Source organism: Apis mellifera, linkage group LG12, assembly GCF_003254395.2.
Source record: "Apis mellifera strain DH4 linkage group LG12, Amel_HAv3.1, whole genome shotgun sequence".
In the NCBI taxonomy this organism is placed as follows: domain Eukaryota; kingdom Metazoa; phylum Arthropoda; class Insecta; order Hymenoptera; family Apidae; genus Apis; species Apis mellifera.
In genome coordinates, this window is record NC_037649.1 from 9135612 (window position 1) to 9160787 (window position 25176).

General features: G+C 29.2%; 5 protein-coding genes and 1 long non-coding RNA gene across 20 annotated transcripts in view; 2 read left to right on the forward strand and 4 right to left on the reverse strand.

The window, feature by feature from the left end:
* Nucleotides 1–2950, reverse strand: part of LOC410386 (tolloid-like protein 1) — a 51666-nt gene extending 48716 nt beyond the window's left edge. The window contains exon 1 of the mRNA XM_006566964.3: nucleotides 2616–2950. The gene's annotated coding sequence lies outside the window, so the exon portion shown is untranslated. The remainder of the gene's footprint in view (nucleotides 1–2615) is intronic.
* A 504-nt stretch (nucleotides 2951–3454) lies between these two features.
* Nucleotides 3455–5820, forward strand: LOC410385 (methionine aminopeptidase 1). Its single transcript, XM_393865.7, has 6 exons — nucleotides 3455–3711; nucleotides 4004–4055; nucleotides 4182–4420; nucleotides 4540–4762; nucleotides 4844–5119; nucleotides 5191–5820. Exons 1-6 carry the CDS (start codon nucleotides 3601–3603, stop codon nucleotides 5421–5423), a joined length of 1134 nt encoding a protein of 377 aa, XP_393865.2. The 5' UTR covers nucleotides 3455–3600; the 3' UTR covers nucleotides 5424–5820.
* LOC100578613 lies at nucleotides 5625–11104 on the reverse strand. The gene is made up of 6 exons (XM_006566960.3): nucleotides 11016–11104; nucleotides 10859–10944; nucleotides 8619–8833; nucleotides 8197–8537; nucleotides 7589–8077; nucleotides 5625–7132 (listed from the first exon to the last, which is right to left on the reverse strand). The coding sequence occupies exons 2-6, from the start codon at nucleotides 10862–10864 to the stop codon at nucleotides 6195–6197; spliced, it is 1989 nt and encodes a 662-aa protein (XP_006567023.2). The 5' UTR covers nucleotides 10865–10944; nucleotides 11016–11104; the 3' UTR covers nucleotides 5625–6194.
* LOC107965314 lies at nucleotides 7743–22689 on the forward strand. 15 transcript variants are annotated; one of them, XR_003305823.1, is made up of 14 exons: nucleotides 7743–7873; nucleotides 7976–8065; nucleotides 8189–8414; nucleotides 8506–8915; nucleotides 9361–9761; nucleotides 10915–12028; nucleotides 13246–13352; nucleotides 15174–15407; nucleotides 16071–16285; nucleotides 18751–19168; nucleotides 19267–20626; nucleotides 21403–21918; nucleotides 22085–22375; nucleotides 22491–22689. It is a non-coding gene; the product is annotated as an uncharacterized LOC107965314 (long non-coding RNA). The 15 variants fall into 15 exon arrangements; XR_003305820.1 differs by having other exon boundaries at nucleotides 22085–22689; XR_003305827.1 differs by lacking the exons at nucleotides 21403–21918; nucleotides 22085–22375; nucleotides 22491–22689 and adding an exon at nucleotides 12633–12775 and having other exon boundaries at nucleotides 10915–11685; nucleotides 11815–12028; nucleotides 19267–20377.
* Nucleotides 12868–20931, reverse strand: LOC726758. Its single transcript, XM_026444174.1, has 6 exons — nucleotides 20631–20931; nucleotides 17984–18688; nucleotides 16141–16414; nucleotides 15874–15972; nucleotides 13937–14703; nucleotides 12868–13542 (listed from the first exon to the last, which is right to left on the reverse strand). Exons 1-5 carry the CDS (start codon nucleotides 20634–20636, stop codon nucleotides 13949–13951), a joined length of 1839 nt encoding a protein of 612 aa, XP_026299959.1. The 5' UTR covers nucleotides 20637–20931; the 3' UTR covers nucleotides 12868–13542; nucleotides 13937–13948.
* LOC100578548 lies at nucleotides 22403–24609 on the reverse strand. Its single transcript, XM_003250921.4, has 6 exons — nucleotides 24547–24609; nucleotides 23999–24068; nucleotides 23807–23925; nucleotides 23611–23667; nucleotides 23388–23491; nucleotides 22403–23291 (listed from the first exon to the last, which is right to left on the reverse strand). Exons 1-6 carry the CDS (start codon nucleotides 24574–24576, stop codon nucleotides 23084–23086), a joined length of 588 nt encoding a protein of 195 aa, XP_003250969.2. The 5' UTR covers nucleotides 24577–24609; the 3' UTR covers nucleotides 22403–23083.
* Nucleotides 24610–25176: the final 567 nt, after the last annotated feature.

Below are 25176 nucleotides of genomic sequence, written 5' to 3' on the forward strand. Positions count from 1 at the left end.
CGCGGCAAAGTCAGTCGGCCGAGGAAGAGGAACGGAAGAAAAGAACTCGGCGAAAGAAAAGGGGGCGGAGGAGGAAGAGAGAGAGAGAAAGAGAGAGAGAGCTTCTCTCCACGACCGAGAGAACGAAAAAGTACCGCGTGTGCTCGTTTAAATAAGCTGCCAACGAGTAATTAATCAGCGTTAACATGCACTCTTTACTGCGCGCATAATGAAGCCGATTAGATGCGCGTCGAAGCTTTCATCTCTCCAGACTGCGTCTCTCGTTAGACGGACTCTCGTTTCGCCGATACCGCGGAAGATGGAGGAAAAAAAAAGAGAAGAGAAGAGAAAGAAAGAAAGAAAGAAAAAAAAAATCGGAACGGCGGAGATGCCGAATGGGGCTAAACATCATTTGCGGGGTCTAACGATATCGTCGCTCGAGATAAGTTTAATATTCGAAACGCGATGTTTGCCGGTCGCGATACGAGGAACTTTCGTACGACACAGTGCTCTTCGATTCTTAATGGGGAGATGTCGACAACTTTGATGAATCATTTCGTGGAAAATTTTTAGTAGACTGGAAGAAATGGAATACCTTCGTCTTTTTTTTTTTTTTCCTTTCTTTTTTATATATTCCGTGTGATTTGATTGATTGATTGATCGATCAATTAAAAATGTCTCCTCGTCGCGAATTTTGTCGTTCCGATCTGAGAGAGAGAGAGAGAGAGAGAGAGATCTTCCGAGAGAACGTTTTGAATCGGAAACGAGGTTGAAGAACACTGAACGAGAGGGTCAGATTATCTTAATACCACCGAGGCGGAAGTATATCTCCGGTATTATCGGTAGCTTCGCGAACTTACGAGAGGATATTCAAATCGATCATTCCGGTTGAATATTTTCTAGTAATGGAACGTGGAAGCCGCGTAACGATGTGGTCTGATAGAATACCGTGTATGGGGGAATCACGACGAATCACTACTTATTCTATCAATCTTGTTGGAAATAAAAGAAATTGCTTTTTTTTTTTTTTCTTATTTTATTTTAACGAGAATGATCGAATTGAATTTGCGCGTGAAATGTTTTAGTTTTCAAACACACGCGTGTTCTTCTTTCTGCGATGAGAAAGAATTTCATTACAAGAAAGATGGAAGTATAGTAAAACTTCATTTTTATGCATGTAGAACATGCAATAACCCAGTTTATGATTATTTTATTCTTGTTCATTCGATTTCGTGCAAATTCGATATAAGAGATCGTTTTTACACCATCTTTTACAAATGAACCTTTATGTAGCTTAATAAATGATAGCGAAGTCTCAAAAAAAGAAAAAAAATTAAAGACCAATCTTTTTGCGAAGAAATTCCATAGGCGCACCTTGTCCGATTTCGCAGAAGTACTATATTTCTGCGCGCAAAAAGGAAGAGAAATCGAGCACACACGGCCCTATTCATTGACTAATTTATTGCTCGTGTAACCGAACGATAAATACCTTTGTACAACTTCAATCGTTTGTAAATGCGAAATTAAGAGATATAAAGAATGCTATATGCTCGATTTTGCGAATTATATTTGTTTTAAAAAATTATAATAATGTATTTAATGACATTTAAGTTATTTTATTTAAATGTCATTATTATTAATTTTTAATCGTAAAGTTATTAATATTAGAAGGGAAACATTTTCGTTAAAGTTCTATCAGATGCTTATATATAGTTCTATCAGCCCTATGCAAATTTCTAATTTACATGTCCGTTATTTTTAATTATTCAATTGTAAATTTTGTTCTTTACTGTAGAGTGCGTTATAATCTAGTTACAATTTTTACCGATGTCGATAATTCAGTTTTTCATCGAAAAATACATGTAATAATTTAAATATGTGAGATATAAATAAAATAAAAATAAAAAAATTGATTGATTGTAATTTCGAAAAATGATTTCGCGCGTTTTTTTGCGAATATCGATATATTATTATGCACAAAAATAATTGTTATATCAAATATATTATCGACCAAAGATAAGTCGTATACTTTTGACATGGTGACTTTTAAATATATTAAAAGTAAAGAATATAATGTCAAATGACATAAATTTTAATTTTCTTTTTAAAAAATTCTGTTTAAGAAATATAATATAATAATTTAAGAAATATAATATAATAATTTATAATTAAAAAAAATACTATATTTGATAACCTACCTTGTTTTACTTATTTATAATTAACATATACATTTAGTATATTATCTATTCTTATATTTAAAAAATAGCAAAAGACATAAAAATAGCATGATATATGCATTCTACGGTATTCATACATACAAAAGCCTACACATACATAAAGCGTCATAATTTTCAATAATTGAATAATATGTCGTCTAGAGATTTCAATATATCGAATTACAAAGGGGAGAGAGTTTGTTTGGCAATTCAACAAGGAATCTGTCGCAGTACGAACGCAAATTTCCCGGAAAGGTTGTATTACAAATGTTTCGAGACCTTGAATGTAGAATGAAAACAAACAGAAATAATATACGAGACATTGAACATACGGATGGATATAGATAAAAAAGAAATGAGAATTTGTAAAAATAAAACTGTAAAACTATGCTTTATGTTAAAAAAAATAAATAATAATACCTTATCGATACAAAAATTAGCACGTCGTCTTCTGGTCATTGTGACGTATGCATAAACTATCACACTTATAATACGAACTATCAGTAACTTTAACTTTCAAATAGACGAGCGGTATCACATGACGAGAAAAGACGTTATTTAACTTTATTATAATAACGTTTATTAAATGATTATACGAACACTTATCAACGAATCAACGAAATTACGAATATAATACTCGATAAATCGTAATACACTATTCTATCAATAAAAATTCTACACAATTCCGGTATAATTCGTTCTGTCGTCACGATTTTTAAGAGCAAACTGACGCTATGTCACGGGCATGCGCGCCGATTCTCATAGCAATTTTTTGATTGGTTAGAGTTGCATAGTTCATTGTTCACTCAAATTGGCGCGAAAAATTGAATATATATGAATTATATATAATTCTATAAAATCACCACGTTATTCATTTGATGACTTAATTATATTTTTTAAAAGTAATAAAATCTTAATCATGAATATCTCGAATAATATTCAATATCAAATTTCTATAGTGATATATTTTCATAAAGAAAACAAAAATTACTAGCGTATGTATAGTAATTTCAATTAAATTGAAAAAATTGATGATTTTTTTACACTTTTCTTAATTTATTTTTAATATATAAATAGAATGCAATGATATAATTGTTGATTGAATGATAATACTTTCATGTTACTATTTAAACAATACAAAAAATTATCGATATTATAATTAAATAAATTCATTTTTATTAAAATTTATATTATAATATATAAATAAATGTTGATTTGATGTTGTTTATATATATATCATGCTGCTAAATAAACGATGAATCTTAGATATTTTATCGTTCATGATAGATTAATAGAGAAATCTATCGGTAAAGCAGTACAGGATCGTCTCAAATTACTTCTTCCTGTTCGTGCCTCGTTCGTCGAGTCACGTCACGTAAAAATTTCGAAAAAAGATTCAAGAAAAATGGCACTCACTTTTGGTATGTGTGAAACTCCAGGTTGTAAAACTATAGCCAGCCTTCAATGCCCAACTTGTTTGAAAATTGGAATACAAGGCTCGTATTTCTGCACTCAAGTTAGTATCATTCTGTATATTTATAGGTTAAGTTAAGAAATAAATATATTAGATATTTAAATATATATCGTATGCCATTAATTAATAATAATATAAATTTTATTCTTTGATACATTTTGATTTATTTTTATAGCGATTACATTAAAGCATTGTTAATAATCGATACCACTATTGTTAATAAATGTTATATGTACATATAAAAGAATTAGAATAATAATAGGATTTTTCGAAAAGTTTTTTAATCATTTCTTCGATTATATGTTTTTAATATCTTTATATTTTGTTGTTATAGGATTGTTTCAAACGAAGTTGGAAAACACACAAAGTTATTCATCAATTAGCGAGTGAGTTAATTGTTAATAATTACGTAAAATAAATTTATAATTATTAATTTTAAATATAATTTTGATTGAAATAAATGTTTAAAAGCATACTTATAAAATAATTTATAAAAATTTTGATCTTATTAGAAGGAACAGGAGGAGATAAATCTTCTGGTGAATATAATCCATGGCCTTTTTATCATTATACTGGTAAATTACGCCCTTTTAAGAGAGAACCACGTCGCGAAGTACCCGAACATATTAAACGTCCAGATTATGCTACACATCCTACTGGTTTATCTGTGAGCGAGCAATCAGTACGAGGTTCTGCCCAAATAAAAATTCTTGATGATGAAGAAATTGAGGGCATGCGGGTAGCTTGTAAGGTAGAAAATTATTAAAGATTTACATAATTTTTTTTAGAATATTTTTGTCTTCTTTTTTAATGATGAAAAAAATTTTATTTTATGATGAAAAAAAAATCAAATCAAAATTTCTGTTATAGCTTGGAAGAGAAGTTTTGGATGAAGCTGCACGTACCTGTGATGTAGGTGTTACAACAGCTGAGATAGATAAAGCAGTTCATGAAGCTTGCATTGAAAAAGACTGTTATCCATCTCCATTGAATTATTATCAATTTCCAGCTAGTTGTTGTACTTCTGTTAATGAAGTAATTTGCCATGGTATTCCTGATACTAGGCCACTTCAAGATGGAGATATCTGCAATGGTACTATAATATATCATATTTTTATAAATATAGACTCAATATAAGTACAATAATACATCACAATTCTTATTTTTTTTATAGTTGATGTAACTGTGTATCATAATGGTTTTCACGGTGACTTAAATGAAACGTTTCTAGTCGGTAATGTGAAACCTGAAATAAAAAAATTAGTTGAAGTTACACACGAATGTTTATCAAAAGCTATAGACATTGTACGACCTGGAGAAAAATATAGAGAAATTGGAAATATAATTCAAAAACATGCACAAGCGCATGGATTTAGCGTAGTACGTAGTTATTGCGGTCATGGAATTCATCGTTTATTCCACACTGCGCCAAGTGTACCTCATTATGCCAGTAAATATCCTATTTATAATCGTTATAATAAATCTATATTTTTTAACTTAATTTGATTTCATTATTTTTAGAAAACAAAGCTGTGGGTGTTATGAAACCAGGACACTGTTTCACTATTGAACCAATGATATCTCAAGGTACATGGAGAGACGAAATGTGGCCCGATACTTGGACAGCAGTTACCGCAGATGGCCAATGGTCGGCACAATTTGAGCACACGCTTCTTGTTACCGAAACTGGTTGCGATATTCTTACAAAACGGCTTACAAATAATGGCAAGCCATGGTTCATGGATCGATCATAGTAGTATTCTTTTATAAATTATCGTCAGTTTATGTCATTTCAAATTTTGTGAATACTTAAACATAATAATGATTAAAGTATCTTCGTTTTCGTTCATGCGAGATTTGTTTTTTCAAGATTAATCTCTACTCTTTGGTAAGTGCAATGATAATATTAACTTTGGTCAGATATATTTCTTATAAGGTATTTTTTACTGTATGTACTTATGATGTTTTATTGGCAATTTTATAAGAAGAAAAGAAACGGAAAAAAAAAACTATCCTTGAAAGATAAAATCTCCGTAGATTTTTGTTTATAACCAGAACAACTCCTGTACCATATAAATAGATTACCTCAATGATATATAAATGTACATATATATAAATGTAATTCAGGTTGGTGATGCGCAATGATTGAAATAAAAAATGAGTTCTCTAAATCAATGGCAATATCTTTTATCCATTTTTTCACAATTAAATACAAATAATTTCGTCTAATAATAAATAATATTTAAATAAATTAAAATGATATTTCGCGTGTCTTTAATATATCATCAATGAAAATATAAAAATATAAATAATAATTTTAAAATATAATCTTAAAAAAGACATTTCGTCAATATCTTGTAAAGGACAATATGAAGTTTTCCATTTTCCATCCAAAAAAAATCTTATTCATTATTCATTCATCTAATTATAAATTAAATCCCCGTAAGAATAAAACTAACTGATAAATAGGATTGTAATAAATATTCACGTACAACAATATATACAATATTTAAAAAAAAAAAAACTTATATTCCAGTCTTGGGACTCAAACGTGATCCAAATTCAGCATTTGATTGATCATAAGACGATCTTTCATCGAACGATTGCGAATTTCGAATATCCGTCTCATCATTCTCATATTCGTATTCAATTTCTGTATTTTCTTTTTTTTCATCGTTTTGTGGTTCGGTATTGCTATAATCATTTTCATCTGGCACCATAATTCTCAATGGTCGTTTATTATTGTAAATATTTTGTTGATGATTCTGTTTCCTATCATATTCTTTCTGACGTTCTTCGTATTGTAACTGTTCATGTTTTTGCTGACTGTATTGTTGTTTTTGTCGATTTTGAACACGATCTTGATAATACTTTTGATTATAACGATCATTATTAATTTGCTCATTTGTTTTGTATTCTTCATTTTTGTGATTGGGCGGCATAGTTTCTTCACTCTGTACATTCTCTTGTTGCTGTTGTTGTTTTCGCAATTGTCCAATCAATTGACTGTTAACATTTCCAGCAGCTGCTAAAGCTGCCAATTTTTCTGCAGCTTCACGATTGGGTAGTGTCGTATAAAATTGCGTAGAAATTCCATCATCATTGGCTACTTTATTAAAATATGTCGTTTGATCCTTTTGATCGTTATTTTCCTCGTATTCAATATTATTTTCTAATTGTTCGTTTCCATCAGTAATATAAGTGAGATCTTCGTTTTGTTGCAAACCAGCACTTTCTTCATCATTTATGGAAGTCTCCGGTCCTACGTTGTAATTCGTATTGACTCTTCCAGCGACATAATCTTGATTGAACAAGACCTGCTGCTGTTGCTGCTCCTTATTATCTTGCTCATCGTAATTGAACGATTGCATCTGAGGCTGTGAGAAACCAGTTACACCGGTAGGTTGAAAGAATTGTCCAAGTTGTTGCTGAAGAATATGTTGCTGAAGTTGTGGTTGTTGACCTGGAATCAAAATTATTTCAATCTATCTAATTATTTAAACAACAATTTGGTCAAATCGATATTCCATATCGATAAAGCTAAGTTAACCTCTTCGATACAAACGTCAATTTTAATCGATAGTTATCAAAGTATAAGTATACATAGCATTACGATAGTTATATTAATAATATAATTTTTTATTTTTTGATTGATCTTTGTAAGTTACTTCTTTTATTTATTAGAAAGAAATTTTATATGTTACAATACGTTTATTATAAAAAAATGTTTAATATGAAAGCGTTACACTTGCTCGGCCGTTAAATAATAACATACTGTGCAACAAGTGTCATAAAAGAGGTTATTAACACGCATAAAACTTATTAGAAAACGTTTCTATCTCGCATCCTGAAAAACATGGTATATTTTCTCTATATTTTAATTTAGTTTACGACGATACAATTTGAACGTGAAACATACCTGTTTGATATTGTTCTGGCATCTTTTGAGGAAAACTGTTTAAAAGATCGTAAAGTTGAGTTGCTGAAAGCGGAGGGCCTGCAGGAGCTGGATGACCAACATGTAGATCAGGTATTTGTTGATTTATAATATATGGAGTCTGACCAGCGGTGCCAGGGAAACCAACATGCAATGAACTATGAAGATTAGTTTGCATCGGTAGATTGGGCTGCCCGAGTTGAATGTTTGTTCCGATGAGGCCTATATTCGACGCTGGATGATTATTTAAATAAACGTCATTTGTTTGTAAGTCAGGATTCACCAATGTTGAAAGAGTTGCAAAATCTGGAGGCAAGAATGTCGATAAAACGGTTTGATATTCTTTTTGACTGATATCATTGCTTTCAGTTACTTCGTAATTATGTTGCACCGGAGTGGGACTCGTTACAGCTTTCTGCGATGTTAAACTCGTGCTAATAGTAGCAAGATCAAAATTTGGTAATAAGGAGCCTATAAAACAATATAAAACAGATACATATAAAAAAAAAAATAGAAAAAAAAAATATTTTTAATTATTAAAAAATTAAATCTCTAAAAATAATCATTAATTTGTTACTTTAGAATCTAACCATGTGGATTGATTTTATAAGTAGCATCAGTTGTTTGTTGACGTGAATTTTCTTCTATATTCACTTCATTGTTGAAAGGCTTATCCATGGGACTCAGATTAGGCGCAGGAATCGTATGAATTGGTCCCTTATCATCATCGACACCACCTCTATGAGTCGGTGGCAAAACAGCAGCTTCCGGTCTGTATTCAGGACTATATTCCGGCATTTTATTTACGGTATGAAACTCTTTAACCGGTGGACGTTGTGGTAAAACCGCATGATTATTTAAAGAAGTTCTTATTGGAATCTGATTTTTCCAAATGGTAGATGGCACATTGAACATCGGAGGTCGACGAATTCTGGAATAAAGGATAGATCGAGAAAATTTCACGTTCGATGAAAAATGTATTTTTTCTATATATATATTCTCAAAGATTCACCTATAATTCGACGGTTTGTGAGCTATTCGTTTCAATGGGAAATTTCCATTGATATGCATTGTATTTCCCACCGAAATTCGATGAGTAATTGGCCATGATTTTTTGAACATCAATTTAGGAGGCTGTGGGGGAGGCAACGGAGGTCTTCTAATCTTGTATCTAGCTTCGACAAGGCAGATACATGCGATCAATAGCCAACACATCCAATTTGTCGTCTGAAATTAACAGATTAATTTGTCTGTTATGTTTCAAGTGAAGTTTGAAGAAAAATTGATAGATTAATTACTATAATTAAAGGTCAGTAGATTTTTTATCAATGTTTATTATTTTTATTCTATTTTTATTAAATTCAGCATTTAATTTAATTTCTATATATGTAAAAAATGGATGCTATTAAATTTGAAAAATTATTTTCCGCAAGTTGAAGATATATATAAAAAATAAATTTATTATAATGGGACATATCAAATTGAAAAATGCAAACTTACGCATATTAACATATGAACTTAGCTTCATTCTTTGCAATTATAATATATATATATATATATATATATATATATATATATAAAAGAAAGAATGCGTGCAATATAATGTAAATCAATGATCTTTAAATCTTTTTGAATAAAGTTCGATAAAATTTGTTTTTTTATTCAGTCAATATTATTTCAATATTTGAATAAACTCTATAATAAATTATTGAAATTAATAAAGAAAACGAATAAAAAAATATTTTTAATTGCAGTTTTACGACATAAATTTCATTGTTTACTAAAACATTACAAACGAATTGTTTTTATATTCAACGCCAATTCGTAATCTGTTATGTTGAACTATCGTAACAATGACCGTGACAATGGATGTTCATTGTGGCATTAAGCAATTATAGTTTGAGAAACGCTGGCGTTGGCAATGAAACCGAAGAGAGAAGTGCTGTGAGTTGTTAGCGGGTAAAGTGGGACGGTGTGCTACATCGATGGTAGGAAAAGCGAGGGTAGTAAGAAGCCAGGTGAGGAGCGAGGTCGAAAAGAAAATAGTCGAACCTGGAAATAATGATCCGGCACCGACGGATTGAGATGATGACCGCGGATGCAACAAGTTGTATCGTAACGATTATGGTTCGTTTTCGCTCGAATTGCATTTCCGGTGAGTGATTTTCTTTCCCGAGTACACATTAATGGAAGGTATATTTTTAAAATTTTTTTTTTTAATATTTTATTATTTATCGTTTTGATTTATTATGGTGCATGATAAATGAAAACGCATGAAGTAATTTGATATTAAAGGAAAGAGAGAAAATTTAAATGATTGATAAGATAAATGTAAAGAAAAGTAAATTAAGTTTATCATTTAAGTTTATTATATTTACTTATAATATATTATTTGATTTTTTTTATTTTATTTCATTGAAATTTATATAAAAAGTTAAAGTTACTAATTTGATTCTTATTCATAAAAAGTAATTAAGTATGAATTTAATTTATATAATATAAAATTATTATTAATGAAAATGTCGATTCTATTTTATTTAGTGTGCGAATACGTCTTTCATTATTTTTTTTATATAAAGACGATATTTTCTCAAGAATGAATAGAGAAATATCTAGCTATTTCCCGTTAATGATAATAATCAGACATTGACCGACTATTCTTTTTTTGTATACTATAACGGAACTAGTTTCTATATTGGATAGATTGGATGGATGAACATATTAACTTGATTTTTCAATCATACTAACTATATTCATTCGTCATAATACAATGTGAAGAATAGCGTGACATAACTTATATTCGTAAAATTAGTCAAATTGTATGCTAACAATTCTAACTAATTTAACAATTTCATAAAATGATATTCATAAAGTAAGTTATCTATTCAAAGAAAAGTTTCAGAAGTTTTCTTGAAAATTTAAATAATAAAGATAATTTAAGAAGATTAAAATGATTTAATGATCATCTAAGATGATTTAATGATTTAATGATCGTGAGTATAAAAATATAATTTATATCTTACATTTAAATAATAATAAGAGTTTTATTTTTAAAGATATCAAACGATAACAATGAAATAAAATACAACAGTGTGTTACATTAATCAAAGAAAACCGCACAATTTTCAATTATCATCGAATATCAAATTCATAAAATTACAATATATATATAAATTATTAATTTAAAAAATGAAAGTTAATTAATGAATAATGTACTGCAAATTCTACTTTGTGACCTTGAAATGAGCTTACCTTCATCGTCTTGCCTTTCAATAAAGTTCCGTGATGAACAAATTATAATTTTGCAGATTTATCACCTGATAACTTGTTTGTTTTCACTGAGAGGAAAAAATGGAAAGCGATAAAAGAAAAATAAGAAAAAAAAAAAAAAGAAAATATAAAAATATACCGGAAGTTATGATCACAAATAATCGAATATGAATTGACGCGTGCAATGATTGGACGTTGAGGAAGCACTGCGTGTTCTGCACACAATTAGGTCATTGTCCTTCATTTATACTCGCAACCGGCGAATGTATCATCGAAGGCCGAAACGTTGTTCCTCCTACTCTGATGGATAACAGCTGCTTCAAAACGCGGAATGTAACCGGGAAAAGTCATAGATTCCACAAAATTCATAAAAATTCCAAATTCTATGATTCTTCAACGCAAAGTATCAAGCAAATTTATTAAAATTAATAAAATTAATTGTATATTACACGTAAATAGATATCTTTTCATCTTTTATCTTCTCTCTTCTAAATATTTTCCAACAGGTAAAGTTGATGGTAAAGTAGATACAAAAATAAATCAATAGATTATCATTGATATTAACATTTTGATTTGTTAAAAATTCTTTAATTTTTAAAAATTTTGTCTAATTTTTAAATTTTTTATAAAAGTTTTTTTTTAGTTTACTTTCTTTTCTCCTATACTTCCTCCGAGTTAAAGAAGTAAAGTCATGTATAGTGAACGTCTTCCAGAAACGGTACTTTGACAAAGACGCCTTTAGAGAAAAGAAAAGATAACGCGAAGTCTATTTCGATGCGATCTTACATCAATTTCAAACCAAAGTCAATGTATGAACAATTAAAATAGTAAATTTAATATTAATATTCATAAGAACGTGTTAACGACGTTAATTTATCTTTAACGACGTCCGATTGTTTCGATGATGCATGACACTTTTGCGAATCTGTTACAATCAGCCGAAAAGGAATTCGATGACAGGAAAGTCGATTTGCGATTGTATCAAAGGCCCTTTGCGACTCGACAGATGGACAGAACGATCGAAGACCGGTCAAACGCCGTTTCTCTCCATATCCTGCTACTGGATTCCCTCGTGAGAATATACCTGTGTGCGTGGATACGCACGGACCAACATGTGTGATCCAGTGACCCACTATATTCATCGGTGGCTACGTGAGTTTATGACTAAAATTATGCGACCATGCTATTCCATCTTTCACAAATGAAAGGAGAACTTTTGCATTTCGATATTTTATGATTTATATTATATTATATTATATTCTTTTCGTTCACAAAATCTGTAAATATATAAAAAGCATAAATTTTTTTATATCCACGAATTTTTTAAAAACTTTTTAATATTTTTATTTTATTTCATTTCTTTTAAAATTCTTAAAATTGATAATACTTGTATAAATAATAATTTAGATTATGAAAAATATTTTATACAATAATTTTATACGTCTGAATATTTTATTAGATATAGTTAAAAATATATATATATATAAGGAAAGGATATAAAGTATAAAGTATAAGATATTTGGAAAGAATCGATGTTACTTAAGATTGAAAGTTCATTGCACTCAATGTGAAGGTTGATAAAAGGAGATCGAGATTGGATGTTGCTTCAGACGCTTTATTTTCGTGAATGTCGTTCCTTATTCTTTATATTCGTTTATATTAACTCAGATAGATAATGATAAATTCTTTTCAATTTCTTCTCATTTCTTTTGATATATATATCAATTAATTATTTACATATTTTCTTTTTTTATAGAAAATTTCAATCTATGGATAAAATTGAAGATATAAAGAAAGATTAGAATAAAATCAATTTAAAACAAAAAAACAATAATCAGATTGATTTATTGATATTCTATTTATACAAGAGTATATACATTACAACGACTAATTAGAACGGTATCGCATTACAAATATTATAATATTTATAATTATAAATTCTGGAGAGCGTTAAAAAAGAGGAAGGAAGGTTAAACTAGTTACTCTCATTGTTATGGCCTCCTTCATTACATAAAAGTTTCTCGAGCTTCATTTGCATTTGTACGCATAATGAATTCGTTATATACTTTCATACACCACATTCATCTTCTTCTTAAAAATTAATAATCAATAAGCATCATATAAAAAGCTCTAAAAACAAGACAACTAGATATAAAAATTGTACCTTAATGTTGCAATCACACACAAAAAAAAAAAAAAAGAAAAAAAAAAAGAAAAAGAAAAAAAACAACTTATTAGCGATTCAACATATATCACAAGATAAAATCATTTACAATGAGTATCCTCTACATTGACTCATGCTTGTAACTTAAAATTCAACAACATTTATCGTTTTCTAATTTACACGATGGACCGCTTTCTTTTTCCAGAATAATCCCAAGAAGATTCGTCCATGCATGATTGAATCCATCCATGAAATTTCTTAGTCTTCTTCCTTTGTAACGAGGCGAAAGCCGCAACACGGACACATATATACGTAGGTAGATAAATTATGCCTAACTAATTCTCAATCGAGTAATATACATTATAACACACCCGTTTAATTTTTTTTTTTCCACTCACTTTAAGTTTCAAATTTTAAAGTTAATTCTTCCTGTGTTTAGTACGATAATATCGATGTCTTTTAAATCCATTATACGGATAATAATGGGCATAGGAGTAGACCACTGAAACATAAAATATTGAATTTAATATATATACGATTTTTATGAATTGTCACAATAGAAAAATTCATTTAACTATAATAAGCAAAGAAAAGCACAACTAAACACATATCGTGGCCGAGAAGACACGCAAGGTGCCGGATATCATGCAGATGTTGTAAAACCAAGTGAAACAACTATTGAAAGATAAAGTTATAAATATGGGCGATTCAGGCATCAAACATATAAGAATACCAGGTTTAAAATTCCATTATCGATCGTAACATAATTCAAACAAAAAAAAAAAAAGGAAATTATTTCTTTCGTATTAACTTTTAACTTAACACAATTAATCACGTGCAAAGTGTTTCACGGTAAATAAAATTTCACATCTAGCATCATACATTATTCTAATTACCTGTCTTTCAATTTACCCTCTAGGTAGTCTCATACGGTGAAATTCGTTTATGGATCTTCTTCTCTGTCCACTATTTTTTCTCTGATACAATCCATGCATGTTGAAATTAGTGAAAGGTTGAATCGATCCCTGATATTGCCAATACGGAGTCAGTAGTGGTATCTTTAAAGGTTCCTGTAGCATGGAGTAAGAATATGGAAGCAACGGACTCTTGGAGATGTTTGCAAGAGATTGCAACTTGGGTAATTCCGCGGATATTTTAATCGATTCTATTTTAGGATTCGTATCTATCGACAAGCTCGAGTACATGGACAAATCGTTGCCAGACGTGTCACTCTTTGGAAAATGCAAGTTTCCTTCGTCGGGGATAGAATGATATTGAATGTGTATAGGTGGATACTCGATGCTCTGTTGAATCGAATCTGTGAACGGTGAGACGTGAAGATTCGACGGAGGACTGGGAGCAAGTGGAGGATAGATTGGATAATCGTATCCATTTTGATCATTCGACGAATGTTGAATCATAACGTCGTAGCTGGACGGCAATGGAGAATTGGAGTTCACTTTGTGGTCGTCTTGATTAAAATGATAATTCGGTATCACGGTGTTCTCGATATCTTTGTGGGGTGGTAATTCAGGTGGTGGCCCGTAATAATCGTCTTCCGGATGCGTCACAGCTGGTTTTCGAATTTCCAAATTCACAGTGTGGTGATCATGGTTGTCAGGTTTCGTCGGTTTCGCAATAAGTAGGCCCGCCTGGTCTTCGACTATAAACGTAACGTCTGTCAGTCGAGTCTAAAGTTAATCCTTCGTTTCGTGATCATAATATTAAAATGATCTCTTGGAAATGTTAAATATGTTTAATATGCTCTGATAAAAGATTGTTAATTTTAATTGTTAATAAATATTTCTTTTTATTAGATTAGAAATAGTATAGATAGATAATAGCAGAAGTAATAGTTTGTTTTCTTTTCTATATGAATATCCGCTTCCTGTTTTAGTCCATAAATTTTAGTTCATAAAACGAAAGGTAATTCGTTTAATATTTTATTGTCGTGCCGTTTCGTATATTTACAATGTATGAGTTAAGTATATTAGTATGAATGTCTTTGCATAACTTTTCTTATTTATTAACTTTTATTGCTTTTCTTCCTAATATAATTATGTACATTTTATTTGATACAAGTATATAAATCTACTTTATAAAAGAATCTTTGAATCATTTTTTTTTTTTCAGATAAAGCGTTATGTAATGACGCATTTGAACCTTATCAGAAAGGAATTGAACAAGAGCAAAAGTGGAATCGATTTAAGATTTTGAAAATCGGAAGGAGGAAAAAGAAGAAAGGAATGAGATCGTTATTCTCGCGGAAGAGAATAGAATTGTTGAAGAAAAAAAAAAACTTATCGTTGAAATGTGAAATTTAAGAAAGAAGCAATCATGATAAGCAAGGGAAAGTTCACAGAGACGGTACGAAAGCTATTTATATTATATATAATTTATATTATACCGAACAAATATATAATGACTAAAATTCAACGCGCTATTCTTCTGTAGCTTACTCTTCTCTAGTTTAACTCGTCTTTATACACGAAGGAAAGTTCCAAAGATTAGAATCTTGTTTGAAAGTGAAGATCACTTTTACTTTATTTTAAAACGTAACGCCTCTTCCGAGATTCTACGCCTCTCACCGAATTTTTTCACACACGAGAGCACACTATGTACATACATTCATCGAGCATATCATACATTCGAAGCAGAGATATAAGCGTATTCAAATGCACATGCATTTCCCATAAAAATTTAATCATTGTTGCGAGATCTCGAATTTTTGTGAATCGAAAATTAACGAAAGCAAAAAAAAAAAAAAGAAATATTAGTATTGCTGCACTGATACTAAAAAATATGTTTTTAGCGATTTTAAATTAAGTCTTACTATCCGAGGATTCATAATTCGCATTTTCGTGATATCCGTGGTGCCCGCTATATTCCTCGTGATCGGGTGGAGGAGGTCCTTCGTAAATATCTTCGTGACCTGTTTCATTTCATATTAAGATTTTTAATTTTTCAAATAATTATGGAAAATATTATAATTACATTTAATTAACTGTATATATATTTTTTTTGTTATAGGTATCATGAAATTAAGTATCCAAGTTAAGAAAAAATATACAAACAAAGTTTAAATTAAAAAAGGACTTACTAATTGGTGGGGGAGGATGATCGTACAAATACGTGGGATGGGGCGGCTCCGTACGAGGTTGCACGGCACTCTTAGCTATATTTCGACCCAATGTAGTGATCACGTCCCCAGTTTTACTAATTATTTTTCCCTTTGAAGAGACAAGGTAACCGCTTCCTTTCAATAGCTGACCTTTCAAAGCAATCACACCTCCACTTATAGCTTTTACGGCTTGCATTAATGTGCTAATGATCGCCTTTTTGAAGTCCCAAACGTCGAACACCTTTTCGCCATACTATCATAGAAAAATTTCATTAACGAGATACGTGCGCTCAAATTAATCGAGATGCGATTTATGCTTTACATTTATTGAGTATTATATTGCACGATACAGATTATTATAAGAAAGACTTTGTATATAATATACAAGCAACTATTTGTACTAATGTGTATTATACTAATGTAAGCTATTTTTTTCATAAGTTTTTTTTTCTTATAACAGCGGGCATTAAATTTTTTGATTTAATATTATAGAAACGCTTTTTGAAATTTTTAAGTTACAATTTGATATTTTTTTTTTTTTTTTGATCGTTGCTTTTATGATGCAAATAAGATTCGAATTATTACAGATTAGAACGATCGGTGATGACATATCACGGTCGACCTGTTTCCTTCGACGTCGATTATTCGAAACATAATTCGTAATTTCACGATGGAAATTATAAATTTCTACTGGACTTCGTGGACTGATTAATCGTGAAATTGCTTGTACGAGAAAAATCTGTGTTATCGAGCTGTTTTATCTAGATCATAGAGACAATACAAATTTTTGAAAAATGTGCAATTTTCAGATTGGAGAAGAGAGACAGAAAAATAAATTTAGAAGGATATTATCCAATGTTTATTTCCATCGTGAAAATTCTTTCCTGAAATTATACGATCAAATAAGAAGCATGCGAAGACGAGAATCAGCTTTAGATTTCCCTCCTTAATTGCAACCTAAACGGCCCACATAAAGATTTTCTTTCGTGCAGCTAATATATCTATATATATATAATCATTTATACTATTCTTCCACTATTGGTTGTTCCGTCCTTTTTCTTGTCATGTTGTAGTGAATAAGAAGAGTTTGATCAGTATAGCCTACGGGTTCGTTAAAAGATTTCACGCCTCTTAATCGCGAAGATTTCGATAAATATATGTAAAATATTTCTTATATCTTTGTTTTCCCTAATATCAAATATAAATAAACTTTCTATGCAGATGAAATCACTTTCACTCGTGGCAGATTACGTAAAATTCATTATAAATAAAACGATCTTTGATTTTAAAATGCCAGCATTTATAATATCGATCTTTATCTTTTTATAAATATATGAACTTTCATCCATAATATAAATTTATACATAATTCGTTTTATTTATTTTTTTATGGGAACCCAAATTTCTCTTTCGTTTCTCGCCAAAAAAAAAAAAGAAAAATACTAAAAATTCTTCGATATTTTAAATAAAATATTAAACGATCGTGAACCCGCTGGTGTACGCTGAAATCTCCAATATCCGAATTAAGAAATATAAGTATAGTCAAACGAAGAAGAGAAACTTTTAACGCATCTCGTTTTGATAATTATTATTCCAAATTTTTCCTTTGATGCCAACGTTATATCCATTATCGATATTGATTAAACTAGAATATTATCCTTCTTAATTCGATTCCTCCAAGTGCAATTTCACGAGAAAAATAATCTTTACCAAAAAAAAGACAGCGAAAAACGTTCGATTGGAGCATTCGAATAATAGAATTGCGGATAATGGAGATTCTAACGCAATTGTAACGACAATCTTGCGAGTGACTACATAGTTACCGAGTAAACTTGTCCATATTCCGGCCTTGGCTTTGGCTTATCACCGCTATTCGAGCTTGATTGGACGCTTGACTGAGAACTCGAGGCCGAGACCGAGGATGAACCTTTCGATGCGCTTCCCGATGCACTGACGAGGCCACCGATAATGCCTTTGGCTATGCCACTGATCAAACTCCCGGATCCCTTTAGGATCGATCCAGAATCGGATCCGGACGATTCAGGTTTCCCATATTGATCCCCGTAATCTGGCGCGTACTCCGCGTATTCCTGCGGTGGATATCCGCTGGTTGGCGTCTCGTAACCGTCGTGACTGTACGTCTCGCGTTTCGATCCTGACCTCTTATCGATATCTTTATCATCCATCAACGCCGTGTACTTCTTACTCGCCAGCGTCTCGATCAACTCTCGACCCCCGCCAACTTTCTCCATTATGTCCTTTTGCACGTTTTCGGGAAGAAGCCAATAGATCTCCAAGATCTTTTCCTCGTTGAACGCCCTGATTTCCGGATCCTTGGCTGCATTCTCGAGCAATTGCCATTGTTCGTCGGATATCGCTTGCTTCTTGTCGTTCACTCGTCGATAGGGGGCTAATCGTTCGAGTTGTTTCGACGCGCGTGCCTTTAAATCCTGTTCCTTCGTGCTCTCTGCACTTTCCGACAGTACGACGATGATCGAGCAATAGCTGAACGCAACCAGTGCCAGTAACTGAAATAAATGTACGATCGATACGTCGTTTTAATATTTGTTTTAATTTTGTTGTTGTTTAGGTTTTCTTGGGATAAATGGAATTTGGAAGGAGATAATTTTGATGTTAATTTATGAAAGGATATTTTTTTATCAGTTCGATAACAAAGGTATAACATATTGGCAAGATTTATAAATCAGTGAAGCATGGAATATAGGAACGAACGAATGCAACAAGTGGAGCGGTTCTTGGTGAAAGTCATATGAGGATTCCGTTTTAGATGTCCATGTTTGCGACCATCACGAAGAATCAACGATCTTGACAGGATTACTGATTTTATAAGTGAGGAGAAAAAGGAACGAAGAAATTGACGAGTAGAAAAGTTTGAAAGGATAAAAAATACTATGGCATGAAAATTATCTATTCGCAAGTAAAATTCTAGTATACATAAATATACGCTATGCTACGTTTCTCAAATTTTTATTATTTCAAGTTTCACGGTAATTATATTTTTAATATTTTATGATCCGATTATAATTTTTTTATGACAATATATAAACAATTTTTATCATTTCTCTTATACAATTTATGTTTTCAGCGGAAATCTTTAACGATTTAATTGCAATAATAAAGAAATGATTAATATAAATTTCAACGTTCATATAAAAATAAAAATCCCAATAATGATTCTTTTAATCTAAATATTAAAAACAGAACATTTCATTTATAAATTTGCAACGATAACAAAAATACAATGATATATTTCTGTTTGAATTGATCACTTAAAGGAATTCTCTCAGTCGGATGAAAGTGATCAAAGCGTCCTTGCTCTTGAAGCTAATGTCAATGCTCGACCTAGTTACCGTACGTTCCTCGGTCGTTACGCTTGTCATGATTTCTAAAAATCCATTGGTCGGTATATCATAGAAATATCACTTGTTGTTATGGATTTCTCATCTTTTTAAAATTAAACTCTTCGATCAGAAGAGATGATTGGAATGATTTTCGATTATACACTGAGAAACACTTCCGGTTATACACAAGATCTATCAAAATTAATATACATGTTTCATCATCCATTTCTAGCCAACTTTCTTCTCAATAGACTTTGCACTATACTATTCGATGGACCACTCGACTCGCGTTTCATTTCATCTTATGATCAACTTTCACGACATTTTTGTGATTCTATTTGATCATTTATTTGTAAGAAAAATTTTTTCTATATTTTTATTTTTTTTTCTCAAGCGATAGATCTTTTCACTATCGGAGAAAAGCTTATGATCGTAAAAAAGGAGACATGTCTAAAAAGTTATGCTTCAATGTGAAAAGAAATATGTGTTTGAAGGAAAGGATAATACGAAAGTTTAAAAGACATTAAGAGCTGAATAAATGGAACAAAGGAATGTAATTTTTTCCGGACAAACAACCTCTCTTTAATGATAATGATCCTCGTCCTTTTTTTTACACTTTTACTTTCTATAGAGTATGAAGTACGGATAAAGTCTAATTTTCTCCATTGTTATGTATAAATCTTAAAAGGAATGTACCCACGAGAATGAAGCAACGTGTTTTACTTTCACACAAACTGATCTACTCTCGATCTTAGTACAAGAAATGAACCGCAAGAAGATCTATATAGATGATTTTCTAATAATCATTCGATCGATCAACGCTAGATATTGATATTGCACTATAATTAATGATAATTAAATAATCTCTCACTTAAGACTTTATGTGTATATTATAAATCTCGACTTCAACTTTCTCTGTGTTGTTTTGATTTTCAAAGCATAAATTTAAAATAACGTTGAATTTAATTAAGAAGAACGAAGAATGAGTCTATCACAAGTTCAATGATCATATTAAAAACTGACGATTCAAGTGGAAGATGGGATGAGATAGGAAAATTGACACTTCACACATGAAACAAAGGATGCACGATGATCTTGAAACGGGTACCTTCATGGTTGACTTTCACAGTAGATCGGTAAAAGGATCACGGCACTCTCACTGAACTCACTGGCCATCGCCATCGAGTATTTCCTCTCTTTATACCGGCTCCCACCTTTTTAGCTTTACGGGAGAACGCTGACCATCGCGAATTTTTTTTCTATCAAAATTTTAGATAGATATTTGATTGATATTTTTTATTTCATAATTATTAAAATGAAATTTAAAATTTAAAAATTAAGAGAAATATTATATATATGTTTTATATATGAAAATCTATCTATTTTTACCAGATACAGATATCTAAAAACTTAAATGAATCTTGATCTTTTAAATAAGAATATTTTATTTTTCATTCAATTTAATTTAAATCAATCTTTAAAAAATTTGTTTATTATGATATATATTTCTATTATGAAATAAAAAATTAATATTTATCTAATAAAGATTATGATGTAAGATTGTAATTATTAAGTTTTTGCTTTCTAGATTTTGAAATCGATATTAATCGTTTGTTTTAATCGTTGTGTTTTGTTATTAATTCCTAATTCCATATAATTATATAATATTATAATATTATATAATACATAAATTATCTAATTCTAATATTGACAATAGAGACGATAATCCTATGATGTATATAAATTAATCGTATAAATTTTTATTATTATTTCAATTGGATACAAAATCTTAAGCAAAATCTTGTACAAAAATTATCATGCTGCTAAATACTTTCGTTCAAAATTATTTTTCATTGTCATCTATTTTTATTCTTCCTCAGGTTTAACACGCATATTGGAAAATTGCCAATCATGTCGTTGGCTTACTTTCTTCGATTGCAGACAGTCGATGCGACCAAAATTTATATGCGCGTCATATGCATGCTCTATTATATTAAAATACGCTTCGTCAAGCGCGGCAAATAAACAAGAAAGAAGAAGAAGAGATATATATATACTCCTGTTTTTTTTTCTTTATTCAAGTTTCTTAGTCAAAGCACGCTAATGAAAGCGATTTCAGTGAAATGCAAGTACATCCCTCCAAATAATGAATAATGAATAGCCAGTTTTACTCGATTTTCATCGGGTGGCTCGATAGTTTTCATATTTTCCCCGGTCTCGCTTCACGGTGCGTGAACAACATAATTGATCACCCGATTAATGACATAACTCGATTCTCATTAAATTTATATGTATATGTATATGTTATATGACATGTATCTGAATGAAAACTCAACAATGTCGCTTTGCGCCTCGTTAAAGTGGCAAAATTTAAATATGGAATAAAAGGTTTGATGGTAAGTTAACTAGAGTTTTATATATATCGAGTTTAATGCACAATTTTCTTTATACGTATTTACATTATAGTACTCAAATTATTAAGTAACAAAAATTTATTTTGCGATATATTATATGCAAATACTAAAATATTTTTTCTCTAATGAAGTTAAAAAATTTTTTTAGGAAGAAAGGAAAATTCATGTTAATATGATAATTAAATTAAAAAAGATATAACATTTACATAAAAATATTTTAAGTCGAGTATATTGAATTGAACATTTGAAATTGAATATTCTGAATAGAAAGCAAGAAAATTGGCGGAATCCTATCATTATTTGTATCCGGTTATACATATATTCACTATGAATAGACATTCTTACGTACTCAAGCAGGAAAGTCATCTAATTCATGACAGGATAATTATATCGAATGTATTATACGTAATATGTATACATTCTCGTAAATTCGATACAGGTTTCTTAACTATTCTCTCTTTTTTTATTTTTAAATTTCATTGTTGTTGTACAGTACACATCTTATCACATGATTATTTTTACGATAAATTTAATTTTCATTTTCATATTGCCAGACATAACAAATAAAGATAAAAATTAAATGAATCACATGCTACTAGACAATATATGCATTTTAAGCTAATATAGCTATTAATAAAATAAACTTAGCATGCATAAAGAAGAAACAAACTGTTCTGAAGTGAGAGAAATCGATAAGATGATATAGCGGTTATAAGTCAGAGAGGAGTCATCGAAGAGAGAGAGAAAAAAAAATATACACGTGAAAGGCGAAATGTTAAAACGATATTTAAAGACGATAAAAATAAAGATTTTATTGAAAATTGTAATTATGTGTGCTACATAAATATTTAGTAAATGGAAAGTTGAATAAAGTAAATAAAACTAATTACATTTGTCAATATAGAAAGATTGAATAAGAAGTTAAATACTTTTGTTAAATGATTTTTTGATAAATGGTTTCGCATTTCGCGTAAAATTGACTAATAACAAATTTGAGTATTTAATTATAATATAATAATAGATTTAAATTTTTATTATATAGATTATACATTTTATTATTTTACAAATTATATAAATAAAAATTGACTCGTTATAATATACACCTTTTAATTTTATATCATATTTTATATTACATCGTTTATTCTCATTAATTATTAGATCTTAATGAACGCAAAAATCTATCAGATTCAAAATCGATGTGACAATAACAATTTGTTGGAAATCGAAATAATTCCGGTATTATGGAACCATTTGATGCTACTGCCAAAAGTTGATGATATATGAATTTTTGTTTACATTTTGTATAATATCCTTCAGCGAAACCTTCGATTATTCTACATGGTCTGCCTTTTTCCCTATAATATATACATATATTATCAATTAAATTTTATAAATATTATAAAATATTTATTTTCATAATATTACAATTAAATATATAAATTCGTATTTACAGACATATCTCCGTGTGGATAGCTTGTGTCAAGTTTATATGATTTACGATATATTTCCATTCCAATTCTTTTGTTAGACCTGATTTGGGGAATATAATTTGTTCCTAAGAAATAGTATGAAAATAATAATAATAATTATAAACGGTTAAATGGATAAAAAACTACAAAGTTAAACGTATTAACCAATTTATTAATCTATTGTTTTTTCTATTTCATGACTTACTCTAGAGATACAAAGTGATTCTTCTTCTGATTTGTCTTCGAATTCAGGATATATTATCTATTAAAAAAAAAAAAAAAAAAAAATAGTATATAATAGTATAAAATAGTATAAAGGAAAGATATCATTAATAAATTAATTAATAACTTTTTATTATATCTAGTTAATAAAATATATTTGAATTTTAAAATTCACAAACCTCATTTGTATTTGCATAATATCGCAAGTGGGGATATTTTTCTAGTTCCTGTGATATTATTTTGTCTGGATAATATAATGTATTTTCCTCGCAATAATGTTCACTATTACAAATTGGAACTGATTTAAAAAATAGTTTTTGTTATATTTTTTATATTTATTTTTAATATAAATTTTTATTTAATTTTAGTACCTGGCAAATTGCGATTCATTTTATATATGGTGGATATATCAGAGGATTTTAAATGCACTGGAAATATAAGCTGATAAAAATTCCAATTATGTGTATGTTATATATAGATATATATAAAATATAAAATAAATTATAATTCAATATTTGTATGAATAATTTTCATGAAAAAAAAGTTGAATATAATAAAAAATGCATTATAATTATTATTCAATATAAGTTATTATTTACTTGATTAGTTTGAATGAAAAAAACAATGATACAAATAAATATTGAGAACATACTGATATTATTTTTTTAATTTTAAACTGATAAAAAAAATCAAAGATAATATTAAGATTCATCGAGAGATTTGGAAATAGATTGAAATGATAAACGTATTAAATTTAATCTTATCTATGAATATAATAAATACTTATATATTAAATATTTATAATCATTTTATAATTTTAAAATTTAATGTATAGAATAATATTTCATGATAGAAAATCAAAATAAATAATGTTTGGAGAATGTTTTTTAGATTAAAAGAATTATAATGATAATCTCACCAGAAAAAATCCAATTTCCTTTATTATCATTCTTAAATAAGAAATATTCAAATTCAAAATCAATAATATAATATATAAACTTTTTATCTATATTTTAATTTTTTTAAATAAATTGTTATTTGTTTTACTATTAAGCTTTCTTTTTTAATATACTTAATATATTTAATACACTTGCGATTTCATTAACGAATTATTCAACTATTTTTTAACAATTCGTTGTTGGTAATTGGTTCTTATTCTTTTAAAGAAATATATTCACATTCGTGGCTTTTCAATAACTGATCTTATGCCTATACTTTTATATCAACAAGAAAAATAAGATTAGGATATATATATATATATATATATATATATATATATATATATATATATATATGTTGAAGTAACTAAGTAATAAGTATATATATATATATATATATATATATATATACTTATATATATATTTAGCTATTTCAATATTGATTTTATTATATTAATTTTTATTAATAAATTTAATAAAAAATAATCTATTCTTTAGAAAATATATATATATAAGATATTTATAATTAAGATTTAAAAAAATTAAAATATTTTTTATATAATATATGAATATTTGAATCATACAATATGAAGCACCAACTTAATTAACCA

Excerpts from the sequence above, each read along its gene's own strand:
- LOC410385 (XM_393865.7), top strand. The coding sequence starts at position 3,601 with ATGGCACTCACTTTTGGTATGTGTGAAACTCCAGGTTGTAAAACTATA. Across the intron at positions 3,712-4,003 it reads GCTCGTATTTCTGCACTCAA|GATTGTTTCAAACGAAGTTG; the intron begins GTTAGTATCATT and ends TTGTTGTTATAG. Across the intron at positions 4,421-4,539 it reads GCATGCGGGTAGCTTGTAAG|CTTGGAAGAGAAGTTTTGGA; the intron begins GTAGAAAATTAT and ends TTTCTGTTATAG.
- LOC100578613 (XM_006566960.3), bottom strand. Across the intron at positions 8,538-8,618 it reads CACAAACCGTCGAATTATAG|AATTCGTCGACCTCCGATGT; the intron begins GTGAATCTTTGA and ends CCTTTATTCCAG. Across the intron at positions 7,133-7,588 it reads GCCAGAACAATATCAAACAG|GTCAACAACCACAACTTCAG; the intron begins GTATGTTTCACG and ends TTTTGATTCCAG.
- LOC726758 (XM_026444174.1), bottom strand. Across the intron at positions 15,973-16,140 it reads TCATCCTCCCCCACCAATTA|GTCACGAAGATATTTACGAA; the intron begins GTAAGTCCTTTT and ends GAAATGAAACAG. Across the intron at positions 14,704-15,873 it reads GAATTATGAATCCTCGGATA|TCGAAGACCAGGCGGGCCTA; the intron begins GTAAGACTTAAT and ends TTACGTTTATAG.
- LOC100578548 (XM_003250921.4), bottom strand. The coding sequence starts at position 24,576 with ATGATAATAAAGGAAATTGGATTTTTTCTG. Across the intron at positions 24,069-24,546 it reads AGGAAATTGGATTTTTTCTG|CTTATATTTCCAGTGCATTT; the intron begins GTGAGATTATCA and ends AATTTTTATCAG. Across the intron at positions 23,492-23,610 it reads AATCACTTTGTATCTCTAGA|GAACAAATTATATTCCCCAA; the intron begins GTAAGTCATGAA and ends ACTATTTCTTAG.